The sequence below is a fragment of the Crocodylus porosus genome, unplaced genomic scaffold (assembly GCF_001723895.1).
Source record: "Crocodylus porosus isolate Cpor-Errol unplaced genomic scaffold, CroPor_comp1, whole genome shotgun sequence".
Classification (NCBI taxonomy): Eukaryota; Metazoa; Chordata; order Crocodylia; family Crocodylidae; genus Crocodylus; species Crocodylus porosus.
The window spans coordinates 78,450,728-78,463,711 of NW_017728906.1; the positions used below are offsets into that span (position 1 = coordinate 78,450,728).

The 12,984-nt window shown below is 43.9% G+C and overlaps 1 protein-coding gene across 3 annotated transcripts in view; it reads left to right on the forward strand.

The window, feature by feature from the left end:
* The window catches only part of ASMTL (acetylserotonin O-methyltransferase-like), a 57,031-nt gene that overhangs the window by 14,401 nt on the left and 29,646 nt on the right, over positions 1 to 12,984 (forward strand). For all 3 annotated transcript variants that reach the window (XM_019529395.1, XM_019529396.1, XM_019529397.1), the window contains exon 7: positions 9,725 to 10,151. In XM_019529395.1, the coding sequence (XP_019384940.1) occupies positions 9,725 to 10,151 (427 nt within the window). The remainder of the gene's footprint in view (positions 1 to 9,724; positions 10,152 to 12,984) is intronic.

Consider the following 12,984-nt stretch of genomic DNA (forward strand, 5'->3'; position numbering starts at 1 on the left):
TTAAATGAGCTAGTTATTGAAGTTGGCAAGACTAAACAGCCCAAATATTTGCAAGGGGAGATGGCTTAATTCTTTCAAGTCAAATGTGCGAAAACTGGAATGTGTATCTCGAGCAAAGAAAACAATATTGTGGAAAAGAGCTCCAGAACTAATTGCTTGGATAATTGGCTCAGAAATGGTATTGGGTATAAGCAGAGAACTTACAAAAATGGATGAGAAGGACTCCATTAACAAAGAGAACTACATCTTAGGCTGCTTGTAAGCATTCACTTTGAGTGGTGGAAATTTCTACCTCTAGAAATTCATTTGTTGGGAGCAACAAAACAGGCATTCAGCCTGCAATCACGCCTTCTCCCTTACTCCTTGCACCTTTCTGAGACCAGAATCACTGCAGTTTGAGGAAAGGTATAAGCTGTTTCAGTCCCCTCATTCCCAGGGGAATGGAGCAGCAGGGTAAAGGCCTGAGAGTAAGAATTGGGAACCTGAGAGTAAGAATTGGATGGGGAGCAGCTTACAAGCTGTTCTTCCCTTCTCTTGGTCTATGGGAGGGGTGGGAGTAGTTGCCTCCCATGCATTCTGCAAGGGATAGTAGCCTTTCCCCTAGCTCCATTTTCTCCTGGTCCCCAGGAGGAGTTAACCCAGAGGAAAGTGTGCAAGGTAGTCTTCTACTTCTACCTTGTTGTTGTTTTGTTGTTGTGGTATTGTTTTCCTGGCACTTCCATTTTTTGCTCTAGTAAAAAAAAGCTTGAATGGATGCAGACTTGTGGATTCTACCAGAATAGTGGTAACTTCTTCCAGAAACTGAATGTCTGTATCCTACCTTAGCAGTCAGCAGGTATAGTTATGGGAGTGGTAATAGCTGGAAGTTGAGTTTTTTGCTTTTTTGCAAGAATATTTAAAATGAGTAGCAACACTCCTTTTCAACTATATACATAACAAGGGCCCAAGGAAACAAGTGTAACAGAAGGGGGGGGGGGGGTTGAGATTTAAATCATCTGCATATGATTAAAAAACTAAAAGAGGACTTTTCCCCCAGTCTTCAGTATGGACAGTAGTGTAGAACATGGAAGCAACAATGCTTAATGGAAAGGATGTTATGGAAACAGAAATTTACCACATAAATTTTATCCAAATTTTATAGCTATTAATAGTCTGAAGTTGTATATTTAGATTAAAATAATCTGCTATAAACTGAATTTTGTCATTTTGGAAATGATGGGGGGGAAGCAATATCAGGCAGTATTAGTAGACTACTAATGTGGTGTAGCCATGATGGGCAAAAAGCAATCTTGGCTTCAGCAGTCAAGGGATTTCCAATACAGACATAGAAGTATTATACCATTGTACAAGGCACTGGTGAGATGATACTGTGTACAATTCTGGCCAGCAATGTTCAGAACAGGTGAACCCAAACTGGAACAGCTGCAGAGATGGTCTATAATGGGTTGTCAACCAGGGGTACATGTTGGCTGCACAGGCACAGCCTGCCTGGCTGGACATGGGGAACAGGGGAAGCTTGCATGCGATGATGCCCGCCACTGCTCCACATCCAGCTACTGTCCCTGGGATCAGTCTAGGGACTGGGCAGGGTACAGCTTTGTCTCGAACCTTAGGACTGTCTTATGCCCTGTCCCAATGCTCAGCTGAGCTACAAGGTCAGGCAGGGGCCAGTCCTGGGTCTAAGAGACATGTGGGCAGCCTTGCGTGTGTGCAGCCCAACTGTTTAAAACCCAGGGTACCCAAAATTCAAGTGCCTCTCCCCAGCCTCAGGTTTTTAGACCTGGGGCTATTCCCAGCTTAAGCCAGCAATTGGTAGGAGGCAATTGTGTCCCAGAATGCAAAGCTGCCCTGTACTTAGTCCTGATGCTCATCTCAGCCATACCCACATAAACGTAGACATTTGTTTTCCGGGGGACAAGAAGCAGCAGCACACCTTGTGCTGCTATTTGTCCCTGGGGAACACCTATCTGGTGTGCAGGAAGTTACCCCACACAGAGTAGGGTAGGCTGAAATCGGCATCTGTGCTTGCCCCAGCAGCCTTAGCTGGGTCCTGGGGGCCTTGGGCAGCTGCAACCATGGCAATCCTTCTGCTTGGAGCCTGGCTTGCAGCTGAAGTGTCGCTACAGCCGGCCAGGCTCTGGTTTTGAGTGGCATGCATTGCTTCCCTATTAAATAAGTAAATAATTTTTTTTCTTTTCTTTTTTGCATGTGTTTTGACCCCAGGATCAAACAGGCAAACAAAAGAACCTCCCACACTGCATCTTGCAGTTCAGGGAACACCTGAATGTGTGGTGTGTTTGTGGTACTGCAGGTGGGTCTGTGGTGCCACACACTACATAGCCATGCTCGATTGCTTGCCTGGACACAGCTCTGAGTGTCAAGTTAGGATTGGGCACAGGGCAGCCCTGGCTTGTGGTTCAGGTCTCCTGACCAAACCCTGTCCTCAGGCAGGGAACAACTATGTCCTGAACCCTGAGACCCAGTCCTCAATCCCAATGCTCAGCTCAGAAATCAGGACTAGAAATTGGGCAGTCACACGTCTGGCCCGTGCTACACCTTCAATTTTTAAAGTGCAGTCAAAACCAGCTACAAAAGTGTTCCATTTTTATTGTGCCATAAATTGGCTGAATCCATGATGCATTACAATATATGGTGAGATTAATCCATTAATTGCACCATAAATGTAACATTTGTCAGGTCCCTTAAAAGGCTGAAGTTTTCTGCTTACAAGATATAGTTGACATGCAGTAACACAGCAAACTCACCTAAACAGTCCAACCACTGTTCAGTATGAGCCATGTAAACTGCCCAAATCCCATTGATTTCAACATTAGAAGGCACTCGCCACTTAAACATGGACACCAATTAGTGTGGCACCAGATTATACTTGGCTGCTTACACATGATTAGGGCTTGTCCCTTTACTGTTGTTGGAGAACTGTATATCACTAATAACCTGCAAGTTGATTGGACCAACTCAGCTTTGGAGTTGGTAATAAAACAGTATTGAGATCTGCCCAAAGTTTATCAACTGTCTGTGCATCAGCCAAATTTCTGATTGTTGAGTGGGCTCACTACATATAGTTTGGGCTTTACCTCTTCTATATTCTAGTAAATGGACTGCTTCCTAGGCTTGGAAGGGTTTCTCAGCCTCTAGCCTCACTTAACCCTCAGTCCCTCTGCAAATAAAAAGTGCCATCTGTAGTGTTGATTCTGGTCATCTAGATAATTGTCCACAGGGGTCTTAATACCAAATGAGACCACTAGACTGGGCGGGCAAATAGTAACATTTTGCAGGTGTTACCAGTCTAAAATCTAAACATAGAAGATGGATGCACTAATTTTAGTACAGTCCCTTCAAGTCTTCTACCTAAGGGGTTAAATTCAAGTCTTATCACACTGAGTTTAAGCAAGCACTTTTTTCTAGCTCTCTATGGATCCTAATTCTGTTGTCAGTACTGACCTAGACAATCGCTACAGAATAGAACCTGGCTTGTTTTCATGCTCTCTACTAACAAGTGCAAGTCAGAAAGTGTTTTGTCTCCTTTAAGAGTTCTGTCAGGGGATGCATAACTGGAACACTCAATGCTAACTGGCTATATGCTTGCTTCTGTCATGTCTTTTGGAGTGAAACTTGTTCATTACTAGAATGGGTCTTGAAAGTGTGAAACATCTCACAGGGCACATCTACATGAGATGTTTATTGCAGTGTTTTCTAATTAGTTGTCCAGTAAAGTCTCAACACTTACATGTGCAGCCCTGTTAGGCTGCAGGAAACTGATTAGCTCCACTGAAGGGTAGTACTTGTATTTACAAGTACTATCCTGCAGCAGCATTCTTTAGTGCACAGCCACATGCTTGTAGATGCTGATAGAGCTGGCTGGGGCATGAGGATACTTCAGTGTGGAGTGGGGCATGCTACCTGTTAGCTAGCCCCACACTGGAGCACCCTTGTGCCCCAGCCAGCCTCTCTCTAGTATGTTCAGCCAGTCGGAACAGCCCTGGACTGGCAGGCTGACTCCTAGGGTCTCCTGTGAACTGGGGCTGTTCAGTCCAGCTTGGTGTGCTGTGGTCCCAGGTGCACATCAAGACATGGTGCTCAGGAGCAGTAAACTGGTGCAAAAAGCACCAGAGTTTATTGCTTTGCATCAGTTACATGTGTAGACCATGTCCACTGAAATGCTTGGTACTTGATGGTATAGAATCCCTTAGCAGCGTGAGGATGCTGTAAGATTTTTTTTTTTCTTTCTGGTTTCCCACAAGACCTAGCCCAACTCTTTCTCTCTAACTGTAAGGCACTAAATCCAATTCCTTGCTCATTCATATAGTCATGGCATACAATCTCCTCTGTACATTGATCAGTCTCCATCTTACCACTAATTAGGTAGCTTTCTTTTTACTCTTACTGCTGTACCATTTCTAAACTCTGATAGTTGAACTTCCTTGAATTTTCAAAAATATTTCTCATCACTGCCAACTTAGACCCATTTGTCCTTGCACTAGTATTGCATGCTAGCTTAAGTCTTCCCCTTTCCTCATGTATTTACAGAGAACAATCGTATGCCATCTTGCACTTAAATAAATAAATAAATAACAAATGTTGCTAGGGGTAAATAAGCTAAGCGCCAAGCTTAACTTGCCCTGCATGTCCAAGTGAGAGGTATGGCATTTATATGTAGCTGTTCCCCATATCATTGATCATGCTGTCCACTGTTTTGACTTTAGTTATTTTAATCAATTAAACTTTCTTATGACTAGCCGTGGATCTGACTTTTCAGTTCAGTTCTATTTCTTTTCAACTGTTCTTGACATGTAAAGGCATCGGAAATGCATTTCTGCCAGCTCTATGCCCACAGTTGCCGGATTCTTCTGCTACAGGAGACATGCTTCGGGTGAATGGGTGTGTCCAACTGTCTGTCTGTCTGGCAGTTTATAGCACCTGGAGCAGACCTGGTTTCCAGCCGACTCCAGTTCTGAAAGTTAAAGGTGGCTTTCACCTAGTTTATGATAGTTCCGTAGGGTGGTTCAATAAACATGGCTCATCTGGGCCTGAAGACTTGACTCCGTAAGTCACCTTGCATTAAAATCAACTTTCATGTTTCATTAACCTTGCTTTAAGCAACTGACTACAAAATTAATTAATAAATATTTATTAGAGTGAAAAGAACCAATGTAAATTCTATTGAAACCAGAACATTTAAGTTTGGGCAGGAGCATATTCATTCCTGGGTGGGGGAAGAAACCTAAGGCATTAGCAGTCTGTTGCAAAGAATGCGTGGTCACTTAAGCTGCCTAAGAGTGGGAGGAATACATTTTGTAGAGTACAGATTAGAATAGAAATTTGAAGTATGCTTTTGGAAACTTTGATTTAATCTCCCCTGCCTATACAGCTGATTAAACTGTGACCTTGAGGGGCAAATTCTTGGCAATTTTAGCTAGAATATCAGGCATGTCATGAGAAATGCATGTTATGGTTATGCCTCTGAAAGAGCAAGTGAACACATCTTCAGCATGGTTGTCTCTGCTACTACCCAGTGTCCAAGAGTGCTTTGATAGGTCAGAAGCTCATAGCATCTCTTCTACTTCTCCCTCTAGCACAAGCCAGTCCAGCTTCAAACTGTGTAATGGAAAGGAGTAGAAGCCTGATCTCTGGTTTTGTGTTGGAGAAATTAAAGATGGCAACCTATTAAATGCATGCAAAATAATATGAGCACTTGGAAGAGATGGTCACTAGGACCCAGCCACCAGTGTCGTTTCTCCCTGTGGCAACACAGAGAAAGCTCCTGCTGCCAAAACCCCGTGTCTGCAGGTTGGATCAAATGGCTCCCTGGGCTGGGTACAGCTTGCAGGGTGTAGGCTAATGACTTGTGGTCTGTGACTTTTGAATGGTGACAGTCAAATCTTGTGAGATTGTGCTGCGCCTTAGGAAAACTCTGAGATGTTGCTGTACAAGTGCTGGAACTGTTATAAGTAATTCCTGTAATGAAACTGAGTTTCTACGGAAATGACCTGGGTCTCCTCCCATCATGTGTGTTATCTCCAGAAAACATTTCCTGTTTGCCTCTAGTGTAGGCAAGCAGACTCTTCAAACCCTGTGTGTAATTAAAATTCATAGTGCAGATTTGGCAAGAGAGAGCTTTAGGTTTTTAGCCTGTCTTCCCAAGGAGTGTAGGCTTAAGGACAGCTTTATGGAAATCGGGGGAATTGTACCCACTTCAAACCACAGTTAATTCTGAACCTAACTTTAACTTGTAGGGATTCTGGAGTCTAATATTGTGTCTGCTCAAAAACTAAAACGTCTCAGTCAGACTGAGACAGGTAGTACATTATCCTACCATCTGGCTTGTCCACTATAGCCTTTTGCAGTGGCCAATGTAGCAGAGAGATTGTCCTGCCCACTTGCCCTTTGCTAAGCAGTTGGAGTACATTGGAACTAACAGTTTTAAGGGGGCAAGATTTACTAGTTGAACAAATGACAAAAAGAGTATTTTCTACCATATTTCTCAGACAGCTTTAGAAATATTTTTATGAAATGTAAATCCTGTCTCCTTTGGTTTGCCTGTAGGAAAATAGTGACTTAGATCACGGGTTACATTTTTCAATAGTGATCTAGGGGGCAGTCAGTAAAGAGTATTTTGTTGACAGCACTGATACTTGTATACTGGATTAAACACAAAACAAAAAGACATTTTGTTTTTCAGAAAACCAGGGCCTTGAGGGCATTTTATTGGTTGCAGGATCTAATAGAGTTGAACTGTTATAATATGCTGCCTCTGACCTTAAATGAGGAAAAAATGCTTATGATTAGCCACATATCAGTAACTGCATCTAGTTTCAAATGTCGGTGAGGTGCAAGTCTTTCACTATCAAAGCTAGAAAGTATAAATATTTACCAGTTACTTAAAATTTAGCACTGGAGGAGTTATTTAGGAAATGAGTGGGAGGGAGTTTAACCAAAAGTCATGTTTTAACCACGTGACCTCTCATCTTTTGAACGCAGTTTCTGTTTAGGTGATATTGTGGCATTGCATGCAGTTCTGTACAAGAAAGTGCTGAGGCACTGCAGCAGGTGTGAACTGTGAGCACTATTAATCGAATGTTTGAATCAATAGTTTTTATAGTGGGAGATGATTAGCAGGGATCCTGGCTTTGTCTAATTAAAAAAAAAAATCCCCAATTTTTTGGTTAAAAGAAAAAAGTAACCCCAAATCCATATTTTTCCATGATCAAAATGAAATGCATATATAGAGGCGTTTCATTTTGATCACAGGGGAAAAAATGTGGATTTGGGGTTACTACTTTAACCTGGAAATTGGGGGGAGGGGGGGTGTTTGTTTGTTTGGGTTTTTTTATTGGAGAAAACCAGGATCCCTGGTGATGAGTCTAAAATTATAGAAGCAGAGAAGGGTATTCTCATGGTCATGTTGTATGATTTATTGCATCTGTTCTGGCATAACAGTATTACTGGTGTAGGCGGTCAGTGTAACACTTGCATTTTGCCACAGTGTAATGTCTTTGCACAATACACTTTTCAGAAGTGTTGCGTTATTTCCTTTTAAAATAAGTTTTAATGTTAATACTAGTCATTAATATTAGTATTTAAATAACAGTCCTACAGAAAACACTTTATCTTCAAAGTACTGTACAAATGTTCATATAGTCAACAAAACTCTTTTTAAATACTGTCTTTTTTTAAAGATGTCTAGAAACCATATGAAGGACAGATGATCCCATGGTCTGTGTGGAATATCACAATTCCAGTGAGGCTGACTCCTTTAGTTTACTGATTTCTTACTGTTCCAGTAATTGTTGGCGAGTGGACAATTTGGAAAGAGAATATTGTGAAATGTCAGGAGCCTATCTTGCTCAAACTTAAGTGCTAGAGTTCATCAACTTTAGTCTTATGAAATAGTAATTTATTGTGCAGGTGGCACTGAATTCAAGGAAAAAGAGTACACTGTGTATAAAAATGGCAGAAGCTTGTCCCAGGTAATATACTCTTCAGAGTTCTGCAGGCTTTGTGACTGCTGTTTAATAAAACATTTTATAGTAACTTGTCACTGAGCTTAATTCACCATGGATTTGTGTGGAGAAAATTCTAGAGAAGCAACTGATGAATTGGTACACATTAAATCGGCATCAGTAAATGGGAAACTTACATTATTGGCTATCTGCTCTTTTTGGACATTTGAAGCCAAAGATGTTCTCTGATACTTATGCCTTCTGGCAGGGGACCCTGGATAGTTGAGGTACCTCCTGTGAGCCAGGTTGACCCCGGGTACACCCCCATCCCCTCACTATTGAGCCAGGCTGGGCTGGGGTAGAGCAGCTGCTGAGTGCTGGTGTGGCACGGCACAGACTGGGCTGGGGTTAGGGTCAGGGTAGCTGCTGAAAAAGGCACCAAATGCCATAGACTTGACTAGGGAAGGTTGGGCAGAGCTGAGCTGCCTAACCCACCCTAATGTGACTCAACCTGCAGTGCCCGGGGGTCTGTGCCCCAGCGGCCGAGGCAGCTGCTCCCCCTTGCTGTGTGCAGCAGAGTCCTGCCTTTCCCAAGGCTGGGTCCATTCAGTCCCATGGCCACAGGTGAGTGGTAGGAGGAGCATGGTGGGGGTAGGCATGTGCTCTCCCTGAGTTTGGCCCCTGACTCAGCACCCTTCAGGATGGGGCAGTTTTTTTGCCATGCAGGCCAATGGTGGGACGGGGGGGAGCAGGGCACTAAGCTGTGGCACAGAAGTATAGGAGTGGATATGGGGCTTTCGGGCTGCCCTGGGCCCACCTACAAATTGTGACACCCCTCACCCCCCCAGATTCGGGAGGCACCAGTCACCCCTGCACATGGCCCTGCCCTGGGCAGAGGGAGGAGAGCAGGGAGCCTGGGCCAGAGACCACCCAGCTACGAGCAGCCAGGCAAGCTCTGGCAACTGTCCCCAGGCTGGGGTTATAGGCCAGGGGCTGAAGGGCTCTGCACAGCCAGTCACAGGCACTGCTAAGCTAGCCCTGTCTGCTGCAACTAGTACAGGCACTTTTACATGTGCTCTATGAATGGGGAGGGGTGGTGCTTTAATTGGAGCTGCTCTCAGAACCACTCTAAAGTGTTGCTATGTTTCCTGTATCGGCTTCCCTACACTTAGAAAGGGTGCTAAATATACTAAGTATTGGTTATTGGATTGGTATTGACCAATATGGTTGGTTAATAATAATTGGCTACTGGTATCGGCCAAGAGGATCTTTTATTGATGGAATTTTCTAGGGGTGCATTTGATCTAGTGAAACTTGCATACCTGCTTCCATGGGTAGAATTTGGCCCATTGAAATCTGAAGTGCTATGCACCGGACACTGAAATTAGATCTACAAAATGACTTTTAATTAGGTTAAATAAAGATTAAGAATAGATAGTGGACAAGAGCCACCTTGATTTCATTGGAGCTACACAGGGCTGAAAAGCTTGATAGATGTTGATACCTTCTGTACTTGAACTGTTGGGGCTGTAGTGATAGAGCACAGTATTTCTATTGCAACTCAAAAGCTGAAATGTTGAACTTTGACCTCTTACAGGTTGGTTTAATCCATCCCTAGTGTTAACTTGATGGTTCAAACTATGCAAAGTTCTGCTATTTCTCTTGTGAGGGCATGTTTACAAACTGAGATCTGTGACTGATGCTGTTAGTTACTGCTAGGCTTCCTTCTAACTGTTATCATGACTGCATTTTTTTTCTGCCAGGGACAAAGCTGGAGGCTATGGAATCCAAGCCCTTGGTGGAATGTTAGTGGAATACGTTCACGGAGACTTTTTAAATGTGGTGGGATTTCCTCTGAATCACTTCTGCAAAAAGTTAGTAGAGCTGTACTATCCACCTCCCAAACATACTATACATCATATAAAGCATGACTCTATCCCGTCTGTAGAGACTTTTGAGAACCTAAGTGATGAGGAGAATGATTCTTCAAGTCCCCTACAGTATAAAGGTGCTATCAAATTGGACAGAAGTAAAACACACTCTTCAGGAGGTGTTTGCAGCCCTGGAAGCAGTAATATCATCAAGCCTAATTGCATGATGCCTGTGGAAAATCAGAATGGAGTGATGGAAAATCCAGATAAATTCCCATCTAAAATTTTAGAACTTCTGGATGGATTTAGAGCTTCAAAGGTAAACCAGTCTTATATACTCTTTAGCATTAAAATATTAATTCATATTACTAATTTTTAATACATATACAGGTTCTAACAATAAAAGCTGTGGAAACTACTAAATGGCATGAGAAAAGAGGCTTTCAAAAATAAAACATTGGCAAATACCCTGGCATATTAGGCCAGCTCTTTGATATACCTATGTGTATGTTGCTCTATCTACACCAGTGTCACAGGCTGCACTATTTGTATTTACATAGTGCACATTCCAGTGGGAAGCTGTTTAATACAGGAGGGGCCTCAGGACTGACTTGTATGCATCTGATCCAGCAGGCAAAAGACGTATTACGCAGAGAGAAGCTGAGGGGCATTTTAAAGTGCCTGTAGGGAATGTGGATACACTCGGTCTCTGTGTCTCCGCATCAAACTTAGTACTTCCAGGTGTTTATATATAGCTTTGGGAGTACCAGGCGGGCTTTAATTACAGTGGCTCCAACAGCTGTTCTAAAGTGCCCAGAGCATCTCATGTATCAGAGTCCCTGTGCTTCAAAATGGTGAGGTTTAGAGGAATCGCCCCTGCCACCATTTTGAAACATGGGGATGATGATACAGGAGGTTGCTGGAGCATGGTAATTGCCACACTCAATCAAGTTGACTCTGACGCACTGGAATTCCAGCGTGTTGGAGCAGCCTCCCAGGTAATGTATAGGCACCCTCCATTGTGAGGTATTAGGAAAATGCACATTAACTGAAGAGCATGCTCCTATACACGTGTGGAAAGTCTGTTCTGATGTGCTGTAATTACAGCACATTGGAGCGGACTCAACTGAGTCTGCTGGAGCATGGTAACTCTTTGAGAAGATCCTCAAGGAGCACATCTGTGATGGGCTGGCTTCAGGGATGATGCTCAAGGGCAACCAGCACAGTTTCATTAGGGGCAAGTCATGTCAAAACAACCTAATTGCCTTTTATGATCAGGTCACAAAGGCAATGGATGCAGGTGTTGCTGTGAACGTAGTCTTTCTAGACTTCAGCAAGGCCTTTGACACTGTCTCCCACCCTATCCTCATTTAAAAAAAATAGGTGACTGGCATTGATGCCTACACAGTCAGATGGATTGCAGATTTGGCTCAAGGGTCATACGCAGAGGGCGGTGGTGGATGTGTCATATTTGACCTGGGGGGAAGTGGGCAGTGGAGTCCTCTAGGGCTCGGTCCTTGGACCTGCGCTGTTCCATTTCTTCATCAGCGATCCAGACGACGGGGTGAAAAGCAACCTGTTTAAACTTGCTGATGATACCAAAATTTGGGGTGAAGTGAGCATGCTAGTAGGGAGGGAAAGATCGCAACAAGATCTGCAAGGTTACAGGAGTTGGCTGATGAACAGGATGCGTTTCAATACTGACAAGCGCAGGGTGCTGCACTTAGGCAGTAGAAACCAGCAGCACACTTATAGAATGGGAAACTCCCTTCTTGAGAGCACGGAGGCAGAAAGGGATCTTGGAGTCATTGACTCCAAGATGAACATGGGCCGACAGTGCGAGGTCATGGTTGGCAGGGCTAACCAGACCTTGTTGTGCATCCACAAGTGCATCTCAGGTAGAGCCAGGGAGATGATCCTCCCCTTCTGTGCGATGCTGGTCAGGCCACAGCTGGAGTACTGCGTCCAGTTCTGTGTGCCCCATTTCAGGAGGGATGTGGACAACATTGAAAGGGTTCAGAGGAAGGCCACCCTCATGATCCAGGGACTACAGGGCAGACCCTACCATGAAAGACTGTGGGACCTAAACCTGTTCAGCCTTCACAAGAGAAAGCTGAGGGGGGACCTGGTGACTGTATAAACTCACTAGGGGGGACCAGAAGGGTTTGGGGGAGACAGTTTCCGTTAGTGCCCCCTGGCATGACAAGGAACAATGGACACAAGTTATTAGAGAGTAGATTTAGATTAGACATCCGCAAGAACTACTTTGCAGTTGGTTCCAGATGCTAGCCGCCCTAACTTCCAAGGGAAGTGGTGCTGGCTCCTACCCTGGGGGGTTTTAAGAAGAGGCTTGATGCCTACCTGGCTGAACTCATTTGAGTCCAGTTTTTCTTCCACCCAGGTGGGGGGTCAGACTTGAAGATCTACAAGGTCCCTTCCGACCCTACTTCTATGATTCTATGCTGCAGCAGATTTGAGCATCACATGTATTGGTATCCCCGAACTGAAAAATAGAAGTACTTTAACTAAAGCTTGAAGTGTCCCTATGCCACTTTTCAGTGCAGGGATACTGATACATGTGACACTCTGGATGCTTTAATTAGCACAGCTCTCAGAACAGCGCTAATTAAAGCATGTGTCCTGTTCCTCTTCCTCCTCCTCCCCACCTGCCTTTGTGGAGCACAGCTGTAAACACAAATGGTTTTTAGGTGAGGCTTAATGCACAGTAGCTAATGAGCATTAAAATAGGCTAAATAATATGGGTTTTATAGTGATGCTTTATGCACGTTAAAATGCAGATATAAATGCACCCTTCATTGTGAAGTACTAGAAAACAGTGCATTAACATACTAAAATATTAGCATTATTTTGCTCACTAGCAAACGCACACTTCCTTTTACAATGCTTTATTGCACATTAAAATAAGCTACTGGATATTGAAGACATGTAGATATGCCCTCTGTGAGGCTGTTGACTTCTTCATTTAATAGCTTTTCATAGAATCTTAGAAAATTAGAGGGATGTGGACAACATGGAGAGGGTCCAGAGGAGGGCCACTCACACGATCAGGGGACAGCAGGGCAGGCCCTACGAGGAGAGGCTATGGGACCTGAACCTGTTCAGCCTCCACAAGAGAAGGCTGAGGGGGGGAT